General features: G+C 35.1%; 1 protein-coding gene across 3 annotated transcripts in view; it reads left to right on the top strand.

The window, feature by feature from the left end:
• Positions 1 to 23694, top strand: part of GRIK2 (glutamate ionotropic receptor kainate type subunit 2) — a 631568-nt gene that overhangs the window by 408089 nt on the left and 199785 nt on the right. For all 3 annotated transcript variants that reach the window (XM_032651171.1, XM_032651172.1, XM_032651173.1), the window contains exon 9: positions 6378 to 6491. In XM_032651171.1, the coding sequence (XP_032507062.1) occupies positions 6378 to 6491 (114 nt within the window). The remainder of the gene's footprint in view (positions 1 to 6377; positions 6492 to 23694) is intronic.

Below are 23694 nucleotides of genomic sequence, written 5' to 3'. Positions count from 1 at the left end.
AAAACATGAAAAACAAAATATGTAAATATGAAAGAATAGACACAGTATACATTCAATATTTGCTGAGTGAATGAATGAATGAATAGGTGTGGAAAGTTAACAACCTAAAAAATCCTGAAAGTCTTCGTTATGTAGTAATTCACTCATTTATTCCGTTTAGTCGTTTATTCAATAAATATTCATTGGGTATTTATTATCTAAATTTCAAAGTTGTGACATCCTCCTTGAAGGCACTTAAAGTTTAACACAAGAAGATATGATACATAAAAATGAAATATAATTTTAATTCAAAGTAAAACAAATGGAATTTCTGAGACAAAGAGGACCAGTATATTCAGAACCCTCACACAGAAAATCCCTAGTATGTCCTGTATTCAAAGGCCTTAGGATAAAAGGGTGAGTAAACCAGTCTCTAGCCTCAGGGGATTTAAGTTTTAACTAGAGAGTGATTAAAAAAAGAATTACAATTAAAATGTAATGTGATACTCCTGTGTTGGGGGCATACATAAGTTGTTCTGTCCATTGCTACACAGAAGAGGGAACTGCTTTTCCCAATGTTTCTATCAGTGATGAAGATACATATGTAAGGTAGTGAAAGAGGGAAAACATCCATTTAAAGAGTATAACATTTATTGGGCTTCCCTGGTGGCGCAGTGGTTAGTACAACTGCCGATGCAGGGGACACGGGTTCGTGACCTGGTCCGGGAAGATCCCACATGCCGCGGAGCGGCTGGGCCCGTGAGCCATGGCCGCTGAGCCTGCACGTCTCCGCAACGGGAGAGACCACAACAGTGAGAGGCCCGCGTAGCGAAAAATAAATAAATAAATAAATAAGTATAACATTTATAGAAAACATGACCACATGAATAGTTTAGGAAAATTGTAAATGCAATAAAATTCACCTTCAGAAAATGGAGAAATGCCTTATATTTCTGGCAAACATAATGAAAAATGAATTACAGTCTCTATCTCTATGTCTCTCTCTCTCTCTCCCTCCTGATTGAGATTTAAAACTTCCAAATAGAGATTACTAGAAGCTTTCAATAAAAAAATATTTACCAAAAAAGAAACAAATATTGGACTGCCCTCAGTCTCTTTAGTAACATTAAATAATAGAAAACATGACTAAAACAGAGCTCTTGAAGGAAGAAGGCTATGACACAATATGTCTTTATTTAGTCAAGTTTTCTTTGTACAGGAACATGACAAAAATATTTTCAAATCTACAGATAGAAGCATGTCACATAGTTATCCTTTACAAATAAATTGTCTTCTATAAGAACAATGATAAATGAAAGCAAATACTCAAAAAGAGGAAACTGGCTAGAAATCCTAGTAAACAGTAAAAGTAGTTAAAGCATACAGAGAGAAGTTTTTGAATAATAGTTTTAAAGATTATATTAAAAATTACATTTGTTTTCCTTGGAAAAGAGATGATCTATGATATGTCAAGCAAAAGAAAATGAGAGGCAGTGTCCACAACGCCAGATTAAATTAACTAAAACTATGGATCAGTATGTGTAGTAGCAGAATGAACCAAAGTAGTGAATTTTCATAGAATAGATGCCATTTTAATTTTTATGATTCAATATTGATTTTATGATGTGATTGTAAAAGTTGACCACACCCCTTTAGTAGACTGAAAACTTTGTTATCTCACAAATTACCACAGGGAAAAGTGTCTACCAAAATATCCAGAGGTAGAAAAGAAATAATGAAAACCAGAAAATATGAAAGGAACAAGGTTAAAAATAAGATCCAGGGAGAAAAAAGATAGGACATTAAAAACATTCATGATGAGCTGCTTATAAAGAAACCCATAGAATGAGAAGTATGTTGAAAGTATAATTAGAGATAATTATTTATCAGCAAATGCAAATATATAAATAAGGTAAGCATGATTAATACTAGGTCCTGGAAATTTAGGTGAAAAGAATTACTTAGAATAAAAAGTTATTTTTATGTGATAAAACATACTATCTAGAAATAAAGGCAACAGTCATAAACCATTATAGTATCATTCAATTATGTAAGTCAAACTATTAAAAGTAGAAGATGAATTGTTAGGAAGTTGTATTATACCATGAACTGTCAGGGGGATGATAACAAACACAACAATAGTTTTGGAAAGTTATATGACAACATGTACTAATAATCCTAATAATTCATATTATTTGGGCTCAGTAATTCCAATTCTAGGAATTTGTTTTTAAAATAATAAAAGACATGGGCAAATATTTGTAAATAACTCTGTTTACTAAAGCCTTGTTTTTAACAATGATAGTTAAATTGTGATATGTTTATATGATGTTCATATTATGCAATCATTCAAATTATGAATTTGATTAATTTTAATGCCAGAAGAAAATGCTCAAAATAGTATAGAAACAGGATGTATTTAATAATTTATATAATACTTGTAGCACACTTATAAACACCTTGCATTGACTTCTTTTTCATTTAATCCTCACAACAGCTCTGTGAGGTAGATAATGTTATTCCTCCATTTATAGATGAGGAAATTGAGGCACAGAGAAGTAATGTGCCGCAGTCCCCTGGTGGTAAGTGGTGGAGATGTAATGGGATTCAGGTTGTCTGACACCCCCTTCAGAGTCTGGGCCATTAACTACAAGGCTATGATGGAAATTATGCAAGGAACATACATGTAAAGATAAAAGACTTGAAGGAAATACACTAAGCTTTATTAGCTATGATTGACATGGGTATGTATGTAGGTTCAAAGTTTAAATTGATGTTCTCTTTCATATTTTTTGTGTGTTTTATAATTTGACAACAATAAATATGCATTCCTTTTATGAAGAAGAGCCAATTTATTTTCAGAACCATTCAGAATATAAAATAAGAAAAATGAATAATACCATAATTTTCTATAGTTCTTTGTGGTTTTTGAAGTACTTTCAAATTACTTATCTAACTTGATGCTTATAATTAAAGTGACCTTATCATTTAGTATCCAAACCATGACATTTTTAATTGTACAAGAGGGTTGCTATTAATAATTACACCAAGAAGATAACCATAAACTTGAAGTATCCAAGTCAGCCAAGATATAGACTCACTCTATCTAAAATACCTCTGTGAGATCAAGAGTACTTTATTAAATTTTGGAACTGAGAAAAAATAAATGACTTGATTAAATCATATAATGAAAAAAATCATGGTTCCAAACATAGATTAAAAGAAAAAAGATTGTCTTAACTTAATCAGTGGCTCTCGTGATTAAAACAAAACAATAAACCCCACTGATGAAAAGTTCTTCAATCAGTACAAAATTTTGAATTATACAGTCCTAATAGATTTAAAATCTGGGAATCATACAAAATTTTATTTGATTTAAAATGTTATGCCATTGAAATTTCTGAAACTTCATAATATTCTGCTCAGAAACCTGAGATTTATAAAAAGGGATACCTAATATTTGTGATTATAGATAATTATGGATTCTTGAGCCAGAACCCTTTCATCCCAATAGTACTAGAAAAGCAACTGACAGAGGATGAAACTAGATAAGTATGTTTAGAAGAATGAACATTCAGCTAAATTATTTTTTATAAAAGTAATCATGGAGGATGATGTAAGTGAAATGGGCAATATTTTGTATTAGTGATTTGATTAGAAAGTTGAAAAACTTACTGGTCAAGCTTGAGGGTGTCATTTGGCAGATGACAGTGGGCAAATGATGTTTGCCAGTGCTTTGGCTGGTAGAATTACATGTCTGAAAGAAATCTAACTATTTAACCAATAATGAAAAAAAGGGAAATAAAATCTAAAGGACAAATGCGTAATAGGTATTAATTATAGATCAGGGGCAGAAAAATGGCAGTGACTGCAAAATACAATCTGCAGATGTCTTTTTTAGCCAACAGAGTAGATTTATTTTTTTTAAATGATTTTGAAATTGAAACAATTTAAGCAGGTCAGGCAGGCATTCTAGGTTTGACATCCCTTCTGTCCTCCACCCAGGTCCCCAGCAGGGCCTCTTCTAACTCTGGTGATGCCTTGCTGGGAACTTGAAAAAAGTACCTGCTCTGGGAACATGCAGCCCAAGGCACACAGCAGAGCGGGTTGGGATTGTGGCCCCTCTTGCTCTTCTGCCTTGAGATTTTTGTGAGATTTAAAAACTTCACTCCCTAGCCTGGAAATTCTTACTACTGGCTTATGCCCTTTCACGTCACACATTGATGCTACCTGTCCGGCCCTTGAAAACTTTCCATTATTGACCCTAAATTATAATTAGTCTCTGTCTTTATGACATCATGGTAGTCTCAGTCTAAAGTAATTTAAAAGATCAGTAGGTAATTTACTTTGGAAAGAATGCTGAATCAAGATTTTTTTTCTTTTTTTTCCCTTACTGTATTATTTGACTTTTTTTCTTTACTGACACAAACATTAGGAATATATAGTTTTTCACGGTAAGAGGAAAATTAAGTAAATATGAGAAAATATGGCAAGAGGTTCTTTTTTAAACATCACTAGAAACATTTATATTGAATTCCTAGTATAGTCAAATAAGTTCTTGAAAAAGAACATTGAGATTTACTTTTATGTACAACTATTAGAATGACATATCTATTCTTATGAAGAACAGAAGTTATTAACATTTCTACTTTTGTGCTTCTCCAATTAAACGGAGATAGATATCTTAAAAAGTTACTAAGAAAGCTATGCAAATGAAGAGATCAAAAAGAGTATGTATGATAAAATATAAAGAAAATAAAAAGATCATAACATTTAATTTGGATTTATGCTGATGAGACCCTTGTTAGCATATTTAGGTAGACCAGAGTAAATGTCACCTGCTAAATCAATGTCACGTTAAAGATAATTTAATTTACAAACAGTTCCCAACTTACGATTTTTCAACTTTACAATGGTGATGGTGCAAAAATGACACATATTCAGTAGAGACTGTATTTTGAATTCTGATCTTATTTTTCTGAGCAAGTGATATGTAGTACGATAATTTCTTGTGATGCTGGCAGTGCAGTGAGCCCCAACTCCCAGTCAGCCACTCCATCACCAGGGTAAACAACTAATACACTTACAACCATCCTGTTGTACATATAACCAGCATGTTTTTCATTATAGTTCAGTATAGTATTCTGTAAGTTACATGAGATATTCAACCTTTTATTATAAAATAGGCTTTGTGTTAGATGATTTTGACTACAACTGTAGACTAATGTAAGTGTTTTGAGCACGTTTAAAGTAGGCTGGGCTAATCTATGATGTTTGGTAGGTTGGTGTACTAAATGCATTTCTGATTTAACAATGTTTTCAACTTATGATGGGTTCATCCATAAGTTGAGGAAGATCTGTATGTACAAAACTTTACTTTAAAAAGAAATTGATAATTTATAGCTTCATTTGAGGAAAACAAGTTGGGTAATTGGCTAGGGGCATACGTAAGACAGATTTCACTACTGATGACTCCCAGGTTTGAGAGGGTGAGGAAAAGTAATGCTGACTAAGAAATACTGACTCTGCGTCTCCTTTTGTTTCTGTTTTCCTTTACTGGTCACCATTGTTACATGACATACAATGGTGCAGGTCCATGTATGTAAACCACCCAATTTATGTATTTAGTGGCATCTTATGCTTATATGTATCTCTCCAGAGGTAGCTCTATGTCATCCTATAGACTGTGTTCAGTGAGTATAAAATGTCTGAACACAGAGAGTATATGGCCTAATCTATCAGAGGGTATTAGTTAAATTAAAATACATATTGAATAGAATACAAGTGGAAGTATTAGAATGGGTTATCCAGATGAGATTATGCTGTAATCTCCTTTCCTTGGAGTATCTTAAAGCTGCAAATGTATATTTTTAAATGCTCTGCAGGTAATTTGGGGTATGATTTTGCCCTACTGGGGGTTTTGTGAATACGAATTAATGCCTCTTTTAAGCCTGCTTTTACCTATTAATTTACCCTGGATCTCCAGGTTTTGCTCTGTCTTTTAGCTTTGTCCATATAATATGGCATGTTATCATTGTAATGAGAGGATAAGACAGATCCATTACTGTCAAAAATATGTGCTATTAATGAGCTTCCAGCCAGCTATCAAGGTATCATCAGCAGTAGTTTATCTTGGTGAATGAAAGTCTGAATGGAAAATTAAGCTCCTCACACTGACTGTAGACGTGCAATGGATCATTTTGTTCTTTAATGTCACACTTCACTGGACACACTTCACAAAGCAGTGAATCATGCTTAAAACAAGCAGCCGTTACTTCAACAACAGCAGGTAATGCAGCAGATGTGAATAATAAGTGTTAGCAGTCTTAACTTTCTCTTCAGTGCTCTCTCCCAGGTGCCTGATGGACGATTTACAAAGTACATATGCTATTTTATAGATTGGAACTTGGGATCCAGCCAGTGGCCTGAATATGACAGAAAGTCAAAAGGGAAAGCCAGCCAACATCACAGATTCCTTATCCAATCGTTCTTTGATAGTTACCACCATTTTGGTAAGTGTTTTTCCATTCTTTTTAGATAAATGTAGGTAAACATGGAAATGGATAGAAAAGGACATTATAATTGGAGTAGTAATGAAGAGAATGTAATATATTTTACAGTTATTTAGCAATTACTGTATAACAGATGAGTCAATGTTAATTTAGTCACAGTTTTATTTTGTTAGCTTTCAATGATATAAATTATATTAAAGTTTGGGCTGCTTATGTTGATTAATAATACAGCTTCATATATTACTGGAAATCTTTATGTTTCTACAAAATTCGTTGCTATTGAAAAATTGTCAATGTTAAGATTTGAAAAGTACACGGACATGCAGCTGTATAAATATACTTATGTGAGGAGCTGCATGTGAACTTTGCTTCTGCTTTCATCTCCTGCAGGTATATTTCAGAGGGCATACCATTTATTTTTCAGGACTTTTTCTATTATAATTATATTTTAACCTTGATTTCAATTTAATTGTTTTCATCATGGCAAATTCACTTTTACTTTACTAATCTCCGTAATGAAATCAAATGACAAGTGCTGTTTTAAGCCAGAAATATTTTCATCACCAATAGAATTAAATTAATACTGATAAGCTGGATATTTTTACCTCTCTTATAATTATATATTTTAATTAGATCACACAGTAATGTTTACGTATGCCTACCATGCCATTTGCAAATGGGAATCTTAATTTTAGGACAAGCAAGGGGCTGATGAATTAGTGAGTACTTTTACCTACAGAATAAATTTATCAATACTAGTTCTTAAGATTCCCCAGGTAATCAATAGGAATGTAAGATTATTGTCCAGAACAAACCTCCACACAATTTTAGCATTTATATAATTTCTAAATTTGATTTATGGTGGCAAATCAAGCCAGGAAGAATTCATAATCTTGTCCTTATAGTAACAACAAAGGATGTCAGATCTCTAGGCATGTCAAAACAAAATGGCTTGTGTTAAAGACTTGATAATGAAGCAAACCTTGTAATCATGAAATGACAGTGATGGAAGTTCATGAGGATTTTTCATTACTCCCTTGCTAAGAACCTCAGTAAATACTTGCTTCATCATATCCAAACTTTGCTGGTCCCTTTAACTTAATTTTATATCTCCTTCTCTTTTCAAAGATAACTCCCAAACCCACCAATCCACCAGCCCTGGTCCTCAGATGGAATGTCCTCACAGGGCACTAATATATCCTTTATCTGCCAGTATATCCTGGATCTCATAACCTGCTGCTGGGACAATTACAGTAACTATGTACCTATCCCTCCTGCTGACAACCTTCTCTCATTGAAATGCACTTCACTCTCCACTGTGAAGATCTAACTCTGTCATTTCCTGCTTCTCTGCTTACAAGTCTTAAGTGAATCCATATTGACCGTTAAAAAGGCCCCCACGTTTTGACCCTGACATTCAGAGCTTTCTACAGTCTTGTCTTCTCCCACATTTCTATTGTCATTTCCCATTATTCCCTTCAGGAATCCTGCATTTTAACTGAACTGGGGTAATCAGTTAGCCTATTACTGTGATTGTGTTAGCCCCGTTCCCTTTGTTTGCAATATGGTTCTCTCCATTTCTGAAATATAGAACTTGTCAGTAGTTTATATTATTTAGAATGAATACTATATTATTCTTAAGTTATTTCATGTGTGCAATATTCCTCCAAACATCACCGACCAATCCTTGGAGAATTAGGATCTGACTAAGCCTCCTGTTTTTACACCATATGTGCCTCTACAATGCTCAGAGAGTAAAGAGTGCTGGGCAAGGGACATCTGTCGTCTTCAGCAACCAGCCCCCATTCTCCTTTCTATGTTCTTCCTGATCCAGCCAAACTCTTAAATGCATCACTTATTTTATGGCTCCAAATCTTTGCTCACTTCTTTATGATCCCCTATGAAAAATTTTCATCCTTCCAGACCCATCTCAGATGACATGCTCTCTGTGAAACTCTTTTATCTTTTCATTTAGTTGCGTATGTTTGGGGTGGGCAGAGGAGTATACATTTCATGTATCATAATACTCTATCATAGCACTTACCATGCATTTTTTTATTTTAGAAATTTTGTATATATCTGGGTCTCTATTTGGCATGGATCTGTACAAGGCCAATAATCAAATTTTACACTTTTTAGATCTCTTAGTGTCAGAGAAGAGTGACTTGGGCATAGGAGGCACTCAATAAATATTTGTCAAATTAAATAAAATAAACAATATTTAATTAAGCAGAAAATTAGGGGGATAAGCAACTTTTAAATGGCTGTATTTAAATATTTTTCAAGTGTGCAGGTTATTGCAAACTTCTTGTCCAGACAAAGCAGGTGATTAAGACTACCCATACAATTTCTCAGTATTGCTTAATTACTCAGGGTTATTTTATAAAAAGTATCCAAATATTTTTCTCAATAATAAACAATTTTATATCTATTCATAAACAAGTGGTATTTAATCTTAGCTTCATATGAGAGCCAGGCATAAAGCTTTTAAAAAATTATTGCTACCTTTAACTGTAGGACATATTCATTTTTTTAAGTTCCACAGGTAATTCTGACCTGTAATGATGATTGAGAACTATTCCTCAGATCATTGCTCCATATAACCAAGATGTAAGATCAACTCTGGCACATACTCTAAGCTTACATTTTAATGAATAGGTTACTTATGTTTTAGACTATGTCACTGTATTAGTTTCAGAGAGGTTGTGATTTTTGTTAAAAAGAAAGGTACGTTATTTGTTTTTATATCACTTAGTTGAAAAACTTCTTTTTCTGAATATTCTGATCACAGCGTATCCACAATCGGGAAAAGATTTGAAGAGATTATTTACATTATTTATATAAGCCAGCTTGATAAAATTTATAGATACTTAATTTATATTTTATAAGGAAGTATGATCATTTGATTTATATTATGATTATTTTGTCCTTTTCTCTTTTGGAAAATCTCAGAGGAGATTCTGCCTATGTTGTGAATAATGATATCTCCACAGAGAGAAGTTCACTTAATGCTTCTTGTTTGACATTTTTATTATGTGTCTTAAAAAGAACCAGTGAGGTTTTCTAGAATTTGGCATCATCAGTGTGCTTATCATAATCAGCTCCATTTCTCTTGAATTTTATTTATTTTTTTAATTCATTCTTTTTGTATTTAACGAATAGGTACTTAGTGATGATGATATATCAGGCTTTGTGATAACCACTATATATATTTTTTTGTTTTGTTTTGTTTGCGGTACGTGGGCCTCTCACTGTTGTGGCCTCTCCCGTTGTGGAGCACAGGCTCCGGACGCGCAGGCTCAGCGGCCATGGCTCACGGGCCCAGCCGCTCCGTGGCATGTGGGATCTTCCTGGACTGGGGCACGAACCCGTGTCCCCCGCATCGGCAGGTGGACTCTCCACCACTGCGCCACCAGGGAAACCCGAAACCACTATGTTTGATGGAGAAAATAGACACGGTCTCTGCCTTTATGGAGCTTAGAAAATGGTAGGATTCATAAGGAGAACTACACACACGCACACACATACACACGCACACACATACATGTACCACACACCACACCTTGTGATTAAGATATAAGAGAAAGATAAAGTGTGTGATGCCTTTTACAGAATGATCCAGAGTTACACTAGGGATCAGGAGTGGAAGGATGGGCCAGGTTAGGTCTCACTGCTGAAGGATAGAGAGTTGAAGTTTGAGAAGAAATTATCAAGGTAAAGAGAGGGGGAAGGAATACTCTCAGCAGAGAGAACAGCATATGCAAGGGCCCTAAAGCAGGAAAGATCTTGAAAAATTTGCAAAATTGAAAGAAGACCATGATAACTGAGGCTGGTTGTTTTATCTGCTTCTCAAATTCACTAAATAAGGTTATATGAATATGGTTCATTAAAAAAAATAATACACATTTTTGGTATGTCTGCTATGTGCTAGACATTGTTCAAAGCACTACTCATAGATTTACTCATTTAATTGTCATAATAACCTTTTGAGGTAGATACCATTATCCATACTCTTTTACAGGTGGGAAAGCTGGTATGCAGATTGCCTAAGTAACCTGCTCATGGTCACAGAGCTAGAAAGTAGAGAAGTGGGCTTTCAACCAATCTGTGTGTCCAACTTGAGCAACCAATACTGTAAAATGAAGTCTCTAGTGGCCCAGGATGGAAAAGTCTAACAACTATAGTTTATGACCAGAATAGCATCTTGATTGAAAATTGTTCACCTAAAGCAGTGCTTCTCATCCAGAAATCCCACGTATGCTAGAGCACTGTGATGCCGTCACAGGTGTGTCCCGAGACATCTAGACATTTCCTCAGGGGCCAAGATTTAGGCTACTCTTGCTTGGATGCCTCGGGCCTCTTGTTTCTCCCCTCTCCTAATTTAGCGCTCAGTTTTCTTTCAGCTTCTTTAAACCATAATCGCAGATTTTTCTGGGCAATCAAAAGAGTAACGGGGCCTATCTCACTTTTTCTCTTTAGAATTGAGATTAAGCATCTTGTTTACTAACGTTTTTTGCTCCTCTTCAACAATATAACCTACGCCCAATACACTGTATGGGCGTAGTACGTATCAGTAGTCATATCATGGAATGAGTTCATTTTAGAAAGCTCTAAACAATTTTTTAAATATTTATTTTGTTAGTTTTGACTTAAATGATGTCATACAATTTGGAAATTATGTAGCCTCACCTGCAGGTCTAGACCTAAAACTGCAGCCTACTCACCCCCTCTCTTTCATATTCCTCATATTACCACTCTGGCTTTTGAATTTCAGATTCAGTGGTTAAAATTCCCTTGCTTCTTGTGTTTATCATTGGAGTTACAGATATCAACCTTAGAACCGTGTTTTCATATATGATGATTTCGTTTATTGCATAACAATTGTTAAAATATAAATTTCTAATCACCAAAAATAATAACAAGAATACTCTTTCTGAATGAGACGTAGAGAGCTTTTGAGAACAATGTGTGCTCTTTTTTCAGTTTATTAGCCTCATCCCGTTGTCCTTACTACTATGGGTACACTAGCTAGGGTCAGTATCAGGTGGCTGAATATTTATTTAAGTTCATAGAAGGAATGCCTATTTTCCCTCTGTGTTCTTGGTTTTCAATAGATTTCTTCAGGCCTGTCTAAATACGTTGAGTGTTCCCCACTGTGCAGCTCCTGTATAATAATTGATTTTTGTCCATCAAAAGATTACTAGCACTAAATGCTACTGTACATGTTCTTTCCCTTAACAACTAGTAGCACTTTAGCATGCAAATGACTATAAATTTAGTGACTGTTTCAGAAAAGTCACTTACTCTTAAGGAGGTTCTTTCCTCCCGGTTGCTCAATGAATTGAACAAATGTGCTTGCATCTGCAACTTAGTCTTAGTTTTTATTTTCTTAGCACTTCCTGGAAGGTTGTGTATTTCAGTACTCAGTTTACTTGCTTAGGCTTGTTAGGCTTTATTGTTGCAGCCCACAGATACAGGAGGCTTATCTGGGAGCAAACTCCCAAGGACAGTGGAAGGAATTACAGTACAAAAGAGAGAAGTGACCGAATCGTCCCCTAAATGGTTCTGCAACTTCTTCCATAATATCAACAAAAGCAGAGGATATGGGGAGGGAGAAGGGTAAGCTGGGACAAAGTGGGAGAGAGGCATGGACATATATACACTACCAAACATAAAATAGATAGCTAGTGGAAAGCAGCCGCATAGCACAGGGAGATCAGCTCGGTGCTTTGTGACCACCTGGAGGGGTGGGATAGGGAGGGTGGGAGGGAGGGAGACACAAGAGGGAAGAGATATGGGAACATATGTATATGTATAGCTGATTCACTTTGTTGTAAAGCAGAAACTAACACACCATTGTAAAGCAATTATACTCCAATAAAGATGTTAAAAAAAAAAAAAAAGATTTCTAGGCCTTCAAATCTGTCCCTGCAATAGGGTTTTCCCTCTGATTCTTCTCTTTCCATTGTCACAGAGCGACAGTCAAGCACATAGTTCTTAGAGAGTTACTAGCATTCGGGCTTGGAAACCCAAATAATGCAGCTTCACAAAGAAAAAAGGGTTTTCATTCTTATCGATCACTATACAATTTCTAAGCAATTTTAAACCTGTGTTGTGGAGCTAGTAACATCAAAATAATTTAAGGAAGTTACAGTAGGTATACGTGTATAAGTAGTACTTATACATGTTAATGTGAAATGGGTGCCTCATTCAAACTCAGGCTGCTAGTACCCCATCCCTGCAACCAGCTTATTCAAAGACAACCAAACCTTTTCTCACCATATTTTTTCCTCCTGTTTCAGGGATCACGCTTGCCCTGCATTTCTTCTTTTCATTCTGGCTCTAATAGCTTGATGTGTTTTAATTCAAATAAATTCTCATATTCTCCTAGACCTCCAGATTAGCTAGATCAAATAAAACTGTTGGCGGTGGTATCATAGAGAAAGAAAGCTGTTGGTTTTAATGTGAAATTAGGCGTAATTTTTTAAACCTTAGAGTCCCAATCTTTAGAGGCTCTGTAAGTGACCAGAACCTCATTTTTTACCACATAATCACACACACACATACACACACACACCTGCTTCCTTCCTCCTTCTTTATTAAATCTAATTTTAAAATGCTACCATAATAAAGACCCTTAAGTATTTTCATTTTGTTGTTATATTCTTTTTCGTTGCCAACACTATTGTCAGCACCATAATTTTTTGAAGATTATTTTATTATTAGCAATATATTTTAAGTTCTAGAAGAATGACTGGAGAAATATGAATTTTTGGTTCAGCTTAACCACAGCAAACTACATGGAAATGAGATCATTTTGCTTTAGCTTTCTCATTTTCAAAGATGTAATCACAATAGTACCGTGTAAAATTGTGTAATCTAAATTTTAACTATGCCCTTGATCTGAGACTCAGATGTAAATTTGCAGCTGCTCATAGGACATATATCTACCTGCATGTCGAGGATCAAACTCAACATGGTTCAAACCTCCTTCTACAATTCCGACCTTAAAATATCTGTTTCTCCTATATTTCTAAGCTCTGTTTATGGTTACAGTGCTTTTCTTTTTTTTTAACATCTTTATTGGAGTATAATTGCTTCACAGTGGTGTGCTAGTCTCTGCTTTACAACTCCAGTGCTTTTCTATTCACTCAAGCCAGAGTGGATACCCCAGTCTCTTTAAATTTCATAATTCAGATACCAAAAAGAAAGAAAGGATGGATTGTTCTTAGAGAGTTTAACAAAGAAGTGAGTCAAGTAACATTTTGAACAGGGAGGTATGGTTTGTTCTTGGGTACTACTGAATGGAGGCTTTACAGAGTCTGATTTAAGAGACATTTACCCAGAGGCAAGAGGAAAGACATGGCAACATTGAACAATCGTGTATGAGATTTCTTGGGAATGAATTACATGTGGGGCAAAAACAACTGAGAAAGGTGGATGAGGACTTCAAGGTTAAAAGCCTAAGAGGCAGGGCATTAGCGTTGCCACAGAGCATGATAAAGATGTTGGGAGGGGGGATAATGAGTTCTGTTTAGCGTATCTGAATGGAGATGTTGGCAATAATTTTGTTTAGTCAAATCTTGATTATCCATGTAAGGGGATAATAAATTAGATTCAGAAATGAAATGCAGTTTGGAGATTAGCTAATAGGTACAGTCTCTCTTCCCATCAAACCTTTTACTGGAAAAGCAGTGAAATGGCACATTTGATTGATTGGAGGTTCAGCTTTTATTTTTTTCCCTCTTCTTTCACTTGGGAATTAAGCTAATGAAATATTTAATGGCCAAAATACAAATACCAGAAGAAAGACAGTAACAACCAATGTCTCCAGTCTAAACTGATAATTCAGTCAAGTGGAGGAATTAAATAGCATACCAGTTTTTACTAAAATATGAATGATAATCGTGAAGCCAAACTGTCCTTTAAACCCTTATTGCTCTGACATCAGTAAGTATCTTTCCTGAAATGTTGGTGAACGAGCACAACTAGCAGAATTCTATCCCTTTTTTTTTGAAAGCTAATTTCAACCTATTATGCAGTCATTATTTCTATAGGATTCACTACAATTTCAGGTAATTAAATACTCCATTTTAGGGAGAAAGACATTCTTCTCAGTTTCCCAAATCCCAGCAGATTTTCTATAGGTATAGAGTGAAAACAAAAACTCTTCTTAGAATGATAATTAGGGCCAATAAAGACTTAGATTTTTTTGTACATTATGTACATTCTCTGAAGTTATTCTTCTGAAAGGAGGTAAACACAGTTTGCAGCAGCTAAGTAGTGTATTAAAGGGATGTACGTGTGTGTGTGATATGTGAGAATGAGGCATTAAAAAGGATGCCTTTGCTTAGTAGACTTGCAAAACGAAAGAAATTTTTGTAGGTATCCTCAGAATGCCCTTGAATTTTGAAAAAAGCTAAAAGTATCAATAAGTAATAAACATAATTTATTACAAATTATTTAGGTAAAATATTCTACCTTAATAGGCATGCTCTGTACACCTGCTACACTATTTTGTTGTTTCTTTAAAACATAAGCCACAGATTATTATAGTTACTCATTTTCTATCCAGACTGTTCATGTGAAAGTGCCTTTTTAATGTCTTGAGAAGTCAAAATGAGGTTTGTTTTCTAGGCAAGAGAACAATATATGAGCTCACATGGAGACTCTTGTCAGTACTTTTTGATCCTAACAAGCCAGTCATCTTTAGTACTTGCCTCTTGTTGAAAACATTAAGTTGTTCTGATGGTAGCTGCTAGGTTTTTCACTTTGCCCTCCCGGTATTCTCACTTCCAATTGTGATAATCTGTAGCGCACCATAGGCTTCTGACTTGAATGTTAATTAGGGATGGCAGAGTTCAGACTCCAAGAGCCATGGTGATTAGAAGGAAATTTAAAGACCAGGGCTCAGACAATGGAAAGATTTCTCAGCTCTACAGCAGAGCAGTAAAAGCATAACACTTGGAATGGCAGAGGCTGAAAAAAGAAATGAATAATACTGTCCTGTCTATAGAGTAATGACATTCGACTGTGTTATTATTATTTATGCTTATCTATTGCTTATTGTTCTTATTGGTCATTTCCTGACAAATTCATGTTCCAAATGAATGCAACGTTGTTTTTGGCCTGTGCAGTTAGGTTTCTATGTATTTCTCCAACTACATTTAGGGTAATCTGAATCATTAAAATGTAATGAAATAGTAGTAGTTAAGTTTATTGTTAACTAATTCCCTTAAATATATGATCCCTTCCCATTTTTAAGATCAACGTTTACTACATACATTCATGACATTTCCTTAATTGAACTAAGAAAAAAATAGCAAGATTATTTTAGAATGACTAAGATGTAGTTTAGACCAGTGGTGATATTATTAAAAGTGAAATTGTCTACAGGCCTTGGGTAATATAAGAAGCTATAAAACCAAGGAGTCAATAAACTTTACAAATACTAATGATACTGGATTCTCATTAGATCTCATCAGGTTTAAAAATAGCATTTTAAATTAATACACGCACCTTAAAATGAATCACTTATGTATAATGTAGCAATCTTCTGAATTTATTTTGAAAGAATTTATAAAACATAATCAACTAAATTAGCACTTAAATACATATTTTGTATAAAACTGATACATATAAAATGCTTTTCTTTTTTAATCATCTTCCAATTATGAGATTCACAATTTCTTTCATACTTATTCACCAAAAGTTGGCTAATTAAGAATTAAGGGGCCGCGGAGCGACTGGGCCCATGAGCCACAACTACTGAGCCTGTGATCCTCAACAAGAGAGGCCGCAGTGGTGAGAGGCCCGCGCACCGCGATGAAGGGTGGCCCCCGCTCACCGCAACTAGAGAAAGCCCTCACACAGAAACGAAGACCCAACACAGCCAAAAATTAAAAAAAAAAAAAAGAATTAAGGGGCTTCCTTAAGGTGGCGCAGTGGTTGAGAGTCCGCCCGACACGGGTTCGTGCCCCGGTCCGGGAGGATCCCGTGTGCCGCGGAGCGGCTGGGCCGTGAGCCATGGCCGCTGAGCCTGCGCGTCCGGAGCCTGTGCTCCACAACGGGGGAGACTACAACAGCGAGAGGCCCGCGTACCACCAAAAAAAAAAAAAAAAAAAGACTTAAGCTCTAAAACTCTCTATTATTTCTTACCAACATAATAAATGTTTCCATGAAATTTTCTTAAATAATAAACAATACTATATATTTTTGAGGCAATTTAGGATAAACATAAGAACAGTCAACCATTTTCAGAGGAAAAAAATGCAAGCTGTTTAAAAGTTAGGACATGAGAAAATTGGCTCATTCTGCTTGGAGATGTTTGACCAAGGCTTGACTCCTCAGTTGGCAGATGGTCTGGAGTCCATATAACAGCTGTGAAGCAGGCGACGAGAGCTGAACTGTTACTTTAGAAAAGCTACTTATGATGTTCCCAAGTCAGATCTAAAGAAAAACAGAAGCTGAAGGAACAAAACATAAAAGTCCCCTTCATTAAGAGCCTCATTTTCTGTTTAAACTTGCACTCTATTTTTCATCTTAAATCTGCTCTTTCAGTACTGGTACTCATTTTAATTTATTCTGGTATTGGCTGTACAGTGCTAACAATTAGAATTGTCTGCAAATCTGTAATCAAAGTATTCACTAGATGTCCATAATAGGAGTTATTCTCATTAATACTGTAAAAGATATGCTCCTTCTTAACTTTCCAATAAAATTCTCAATGAAGATTCAGGAAAAAAACAATGCAAAAACAATGAAAGCAGTGATAGTATAAGCTAAAGTTCAAAGGAGACCATATACCATAATTTCAGTAGAATATCCGTCAAATAGAGCTTCTGACGACAGATTGCTGATTATCTTTTTTTTTTTTTAACATCTTTACTGGAGTATCTGATTATCTTTTAAAACAACATTAGTGGGCCCTACTTATGAGTTCAGACAAAGTGATTTTATATTTTTTATAATATAAATATAAGAAAATAATTTATTTGTGAATGTTTCCCTTGAGTCACTTTATAGAAATATTCCTACATTTAAGAGATTTACAAGTAATTCTCTTTGGTAGTTTAGATATTTAATCATGCTTGTTATGCAGAGCTATAATTGCATCTCTGCCTTTATTAATTTTAATTGCTTTTATCTGTTTTATTTGTATTTGGTGAGAACTTCACTCTCTGAGCCTGTTTTCCTTGTTTTGATAGTATTTTCTTTATTAGCTACAATAATAGATGTGTTCTCAAGAAGACTTTTTATTCCTAGTTTTCCAATTAATTATTTTTCAAGATTGGGCACTAATTATTATTGAATACATTGGTCATCTATGGAGATTATTATTAATTTTTCCAGTTGTAATTATTTTTCTGATGAATGTGTTAATCAATTTCTAAATATTAAAAATAGTTGCATTCCAGAGATAAACTATTATTGATTATGGTTGAAAAATAGTTCAATGGACTGCTATGCTTTGTTTGCTATATTGTTTTTAGGTATATTTGATAATGACTGCTCCTTAATTTCAGTATTTCACCATTTTGTTAGCTTTTTATGTCAGTGTTATGCTAACTTCATTTAAAAAGAAGGGAACTGGTTCCACAGCATTTGCTATGCTCTAAAGCAGTCTATGTATCATTAGGTTATTTGTTTTATATTAGGGCAAAAATAAAAACTCCACAGTATTTAGATTTTTTTCTGGAAAGATTTATTTAATAACTGATACAATTTCTTTTATGGTTACTGGCCTATTCATTTTATTACTTCTTTTTGAGTCAATTTTAAATGGTGCATTGATGCATAACGAGGTATTTTCTTCTTTCCTATTTTCTACTTCACCTCTTTTTCTTCTATTTCCTTATTATTTATCTCCTGCTTTCCTTGTGTTTTGGGTTATCTGTCTTCCAGCTTCTTTTTACTTAAGTGCTCTATTTATTTTGTTTTAAATAATTTAATGATAAATTTATATAAGGCTGAGTTTTTCTCTGAAAAGTGCTTTGAAGATACTTTTAAAATAAAAAATACGTAGTACAGCTTAATGGTTATTAGCAGAGTGCTTTGGAGTTATGCAGAACCTTTATCTCTCAAATGACATCAAGCTTTGAAATTCAGATAACAGTGGACTGTTTTGGGAGGGCTGTGGCTTTCCATCTAGATGGTCTAATAAATACTTGTATCTATGTATCTGTTCTCTGTGTTGCATAATTTCTGAAAGGAATCCTACAGCCCATAGTTCAGGTGACATCATCCTGGCTGCTAGCATTCTCAATGAAGAAGGAAAAACAGGCTGGAGAACTTAATTTTGACTGATACAAACTGTAATTTAGTTCTCTAGATTTTCGCATGGTGAATCCAGGGTCACGTCGATTCATTTTCTCCTTAACTTTTCTGCCAGGGTCAGGGCAAGGGAGGTGGGTAGTTTACCAGAAATGTGTTGGAGAATCTACCTAGTTTTCTGGTTGGTACAGAGTATGGACCTCTGAGCAAGAAATTCTGATGGGGAAAAGAACAAAACATTTTTTCAGCTAGCTTTAGGAGACCAAGGCTTTTTGGTTTCCTGTGGCCTTACATTTAGTGTCAATTCTTTCAAAAAGATAGTGAAGTTTCCTCATCAATTGCCTTATAACTGTATATTTTCAGGAATTAAAAAAAAAAAAAAAAGAAAAGGTCATGAATCCCAGCCAGATGAGTAGGTCAACTTGACCACCCTACCCTGCCAACAGCAACATACTATTGCAGTGGTGGGACAGCGGTGCCACCTACATCTAAACAAGAAAATAGACTGAATTTTGGATCTGCAGTTTTCCATTCTAAGAGCCCATTCTTCTTTTTTAAACAGAAGTCATCACCAACAGCCAGTCCTCTCTTTTCAGTCTGCTTATACAACTTATTTCTTAAGAGCTGTCCATAACATGTTTTATCTCTCAAGTAGAATGAAGCCCTTTTTGATGACGTGTTCATGCTCTGGCCCCAGTGTTTCTACACATTGCCTACAACCTACCAATTATCTTCCACACACGATTTTCTGTACATATCTGAATTCCATGCCCACAAGTTTCAGCAAGACTTTGTTACTCTTACTTTTTACTGTTGGGAATTTTTATATTTGCCCAGCGCTTCAGAACTTCTTTGGTAAGGAATTAGGAGAGGGGATGCCAGTGCCCGCTTTTCACAAAATCTTGAGCTCTGTTTGCTTTAGGAGTAGGAATCTGTTAGGTGAAGAAGGAATACGAGATATTTCAGACTGTGGGAAAAGGCACAGACATGTGAAAGTGCTTAGAGTATATGAATAACTACCTGTAAGTAGTCCACTACAGATGGAGCACAGACAACGTGGGAGAGAAGTAGTGGTTGAGGGTGATCAGGCAGGCAACAACAGAGAAGAAAGCCTTTGTAGTCCTCCTGAAGGAATTTGGCTGTCTGCTATTCGTAATGGGGCAATTTTGAAGGATTTTAAGTACGTGAACCATATAATCAAATTGAGATTTTAAAAAATCCTTCTTAGTATCGCAGATAGAATTGCATGTAGTTCACGAGATAGGATTGGGTGAGACCAGCCAAGAGAATATTGCAAGAGTAAGAGCTGATAAGTTCCAAACTGTGGCATCATCCAAAGGGTTGGGGGAAGGAAATACAACTTCCAAGATATATAGGGTGGAGAAAGGGGGATATATAGTAACAGTTTACAAATTGGAGTTTAAGAAGAGGTCAGAGATTAGGACACTTTTATATTCTGGTAAATGTGGCTGGAAATAGAATTGATATGAAAGAGCAAATTGGGTTAATACAAATTGAATTTAATTTTGAACATATTACATTTAGTTTTTCTATGGTATATTGATCTGGTTGGCAGTTAGACATGTAGTTTCCATACCTGAAGATAATGGTCTGGAATGGAGATCATATTAGGAGGTATCAAAATAGATGGTGGTTGGCATCATGACTATTGGTGATATTGTTCACTTAGAGAACACATATGTGTTTTCAGTGAATCTACACTGTTGAACATTTCTTTCCTTCCCTGATGCTCCTGTTGATTCTGTCCTAAAACCTGCTGTATTCTGTTTGGCTTGACAAGTAATTATAAATTCAGGGCTTCCCAGGAATATAAAGAGTCTGGGAAAAAATGTACTGTTCTTTGAGTCTGGAAAGTTGTGGGTGTCAGATGACAATCATGAGACCTGCAAGACCAGTAAGTCCTGAATTATGGCAGGTACTTACAGCCTAACTTCTCTTTCAGATCGATATCTGATTCTCAGGTCCTGATCTCTGTGTTTTAAACCACACTTGATTACTGGACATGGATTCCTAATTGCTTCTCTTTATTTGCGATTTAAATGGTACTCATAATGACAGATTATATCCTGACTCCAATTAACCCTGCCACAGCGACTCAAGAAAGAAAAGTACAGACCTCTTTCCATGGCAGAAAGCACGTGCAGGTTTTACTTTCCTGGCATCACTAAAGTGACCGTTTTTTGCCTAGAAATCCAGAATAACAGATGATTCCCCTGGTTCTTACCCATTTATCAGTCAATGTATTTTATTAGGTCCACTACTCAAAAGGCATTTATGCCATTAATTAGACACCTAAACAGTAATGAGTACTATGAACTTGAATCCTATAAATTTTATGTTCTGAGCTCTCTTAGCTTTAGTTCTATTTAGTAATTAATTAAAAGAAATAACATGAATTTGTTTTCACCACCTTGTTTGAATAAAACGCACATTGGTCAAACAAACCAACAGAATGTTGTTTTGTTTTGTTTTGTTAACCACTTCCTTTAAGAACTAATAGAAGAGAAATGCCTTTGTCACATAGCTGTTTGGAAAGCATTTCATATTATATGGAGAATTTTTTATACTGCGTTCAAATGTAATTAGAGCCAAAGCCATAATTTTTTTTCATGTTTGTCATAGCCTTGTGCTCTTAAAAAGAAAATCTAAATTTATATTTCTTCATTTGAACTTTTAAATTTGCAGTTGTTTGGCAAATGTGATACTCTCTGACCTTAGAACAAGACAGTACTTTTATAATACGGCCTGCAATCTCTATGCTCTGTAGCAATAGCATATTGTGTTTATTATTTGATTACATCAGAATGTCCAAGTGTGCTCCACAATTCTGATAGGTGTGTAATGCAGGCACACCCTACAATGACTCTGGTTAATAGGTTTTAGGAAATACGGAATCTGCCTTCCAATGCACGGGACGCAGTTTCAATCCCTGGTCAGGGAACTAAAATCCCACATGCCGCAGGACAACTAAGCCCACGCGCCTCAACTAGAGAGCCCGTGTGCCACAAACTACAGAGCCCGTGTACTCTGGAGCCTGTGCACCATAACTAGAGAGAGAAAAGCCCGGAGCCACAACTAGGGAGAAGCCCGTGTGCCACAACGAAGATCCCACGTGCCACAACTAAGACCCAACGCAGCCAAGAATAAAATTAAAAGAAAAAAAAAGGAAATACTGAGTTAAGCCAAATCCACTAGGTTTCTTTATCACCAAGTCTTTCATAAGTTCATATGTATTATGGATACCTCAAAGGGATGCAATTATGTGGAATTTCCAAATATTTTAAATTGCAGAATGTTTTCTTCAAAATGACACTTGTGGGATAATTTTCCAGAAGAATACACTATGTACAAATACACTATATTTAGGTTAAATCATAACAACTTTTAGGTCCTCGTTGATATTTATGAAGGAGTTTACTTACATATGCAAATCCTTAAACTGCCCACCCCACTAACCCTCAGCAGAGGAGCAGACAGATTCTACAGTTAGTTGACACTTGGTAACTGAATTTAATACCTAACTGAGAAAGGGCTTTTCTGCAGGTTGAAGGGACAAATGGAAATGAGAAAATCTAGGTTCAAATCTTGAGTCTGCCACTTGGTAGATGATTTACCTTGGGCAAGTTACCTTACCTTATAATGAGGATAATAATAATGTGCAACTTGAAACTCTGTATTAGAGGTAAAAATTTAGAAAATATAACCATAGTTCCTGGCACAAAATTATCAATAAGTGATCATTTTAATGGGTATAAAGTAATTTAAAATTTAATAAGTAATGAATGGTGCTCATGTTTAATATTTTCCCCTAAGGCTTTCTAACATGTTTATGAACATCTTCCTCTTAGAAACCATCATTCCTCTTCTTCAAGCCATGTGCCGCTTCATTTCTCTTGCATTGAACAACTCTTACTTCTCCCCATTTATCTAATTTATACTCATTCTACAATCCATTTTTCTGATGCCCTTTTCTCTAGGATGATTTATCTGACTATTTTGGGACATCTTTACTTTCCTTTAACTGGCACCTAATGGTATTTTTTTCTATTCAATTTATTTCTTAGGCACTTACGTGAAAACTTGTAGTATTTACATTTTCCCGTGCAAGTGCTGTATTTCAAGTAGATTAAAAGATGCTTAGGAGAAGCACCTTAGTCCTAAAGCAGAGTATTTTCTTTTAAGTGATGGATACTCAATAAACATTTGTTGATTTTATTGATTACAAAAGGCAGCCGCTGAAAGTTATACTCACTATTCATTGTATAAAAAAGAACTTTCAGTAGATATGTGCCGCTAACTACTGATCATTGATGGATAATTCTCATGCCACGTGTTTTACATGCATATTCAGGCACACTGAAGAGACTGCCAGTATTTGATCAACTTTTGGGTGTGATGAGGTTAGAAAGCCAGTTAGTATCAGTTCTTTATTCTAATCCAGTTTTCTATCAGTGTATTTCAGCTGTTTTTGGAGAAACGTAAATAGTTAGTGGATGGCTAATGTTGAGTCCTCCTTTCTAAGACCAGAGTCTCCAAACTCTAATTGTTTTACTAAATTATATGAAACAGAATCCTAATGATTGAAAACTCCACGTTGCAATCATTTCACAAATCATATCTTCCTCCTTTTGGTTTGCTTTTCTCTCTCCCAAACATGCATTCAAATTCATCCAGTGTCTAAATAGTAAAAAATTACCTAAAGGGAGACTATTGTATTGGGTTGGCTGGAAAGTTCATTCGGATTTTTCTGTGCCATCTTATGGAAAAACCAGAACGAAATTTTTGGCCAAGCCAATAGAAAGACAAATCCTCAACTTCATTTCCTGAATCAAAATTGGTTTTAGGTAGATGCTTAAAAATAATCTTAGGAAAAAGAATGCCATTCTAAGCAGGATATCAACTCAAGCAC

This window comes from Phocoena sinus, chromosome 12 (assembly GCF_008692025.1).
Source record: "Phocoena sinus isolate mPhoSin1 chromosome 12, mPhoSin1.pri, whole genome shotgun sequence".
Classification (NCBI taxonomy): Eukaryota; Metazoa; Chordata; class Mammalia; order Artiodactyla; family Phocoenidae; genus Phocoena; species Phocoena sinus.
This window is presented reverse-complemented; position numbering and strand designations above follow the sequence as displayed.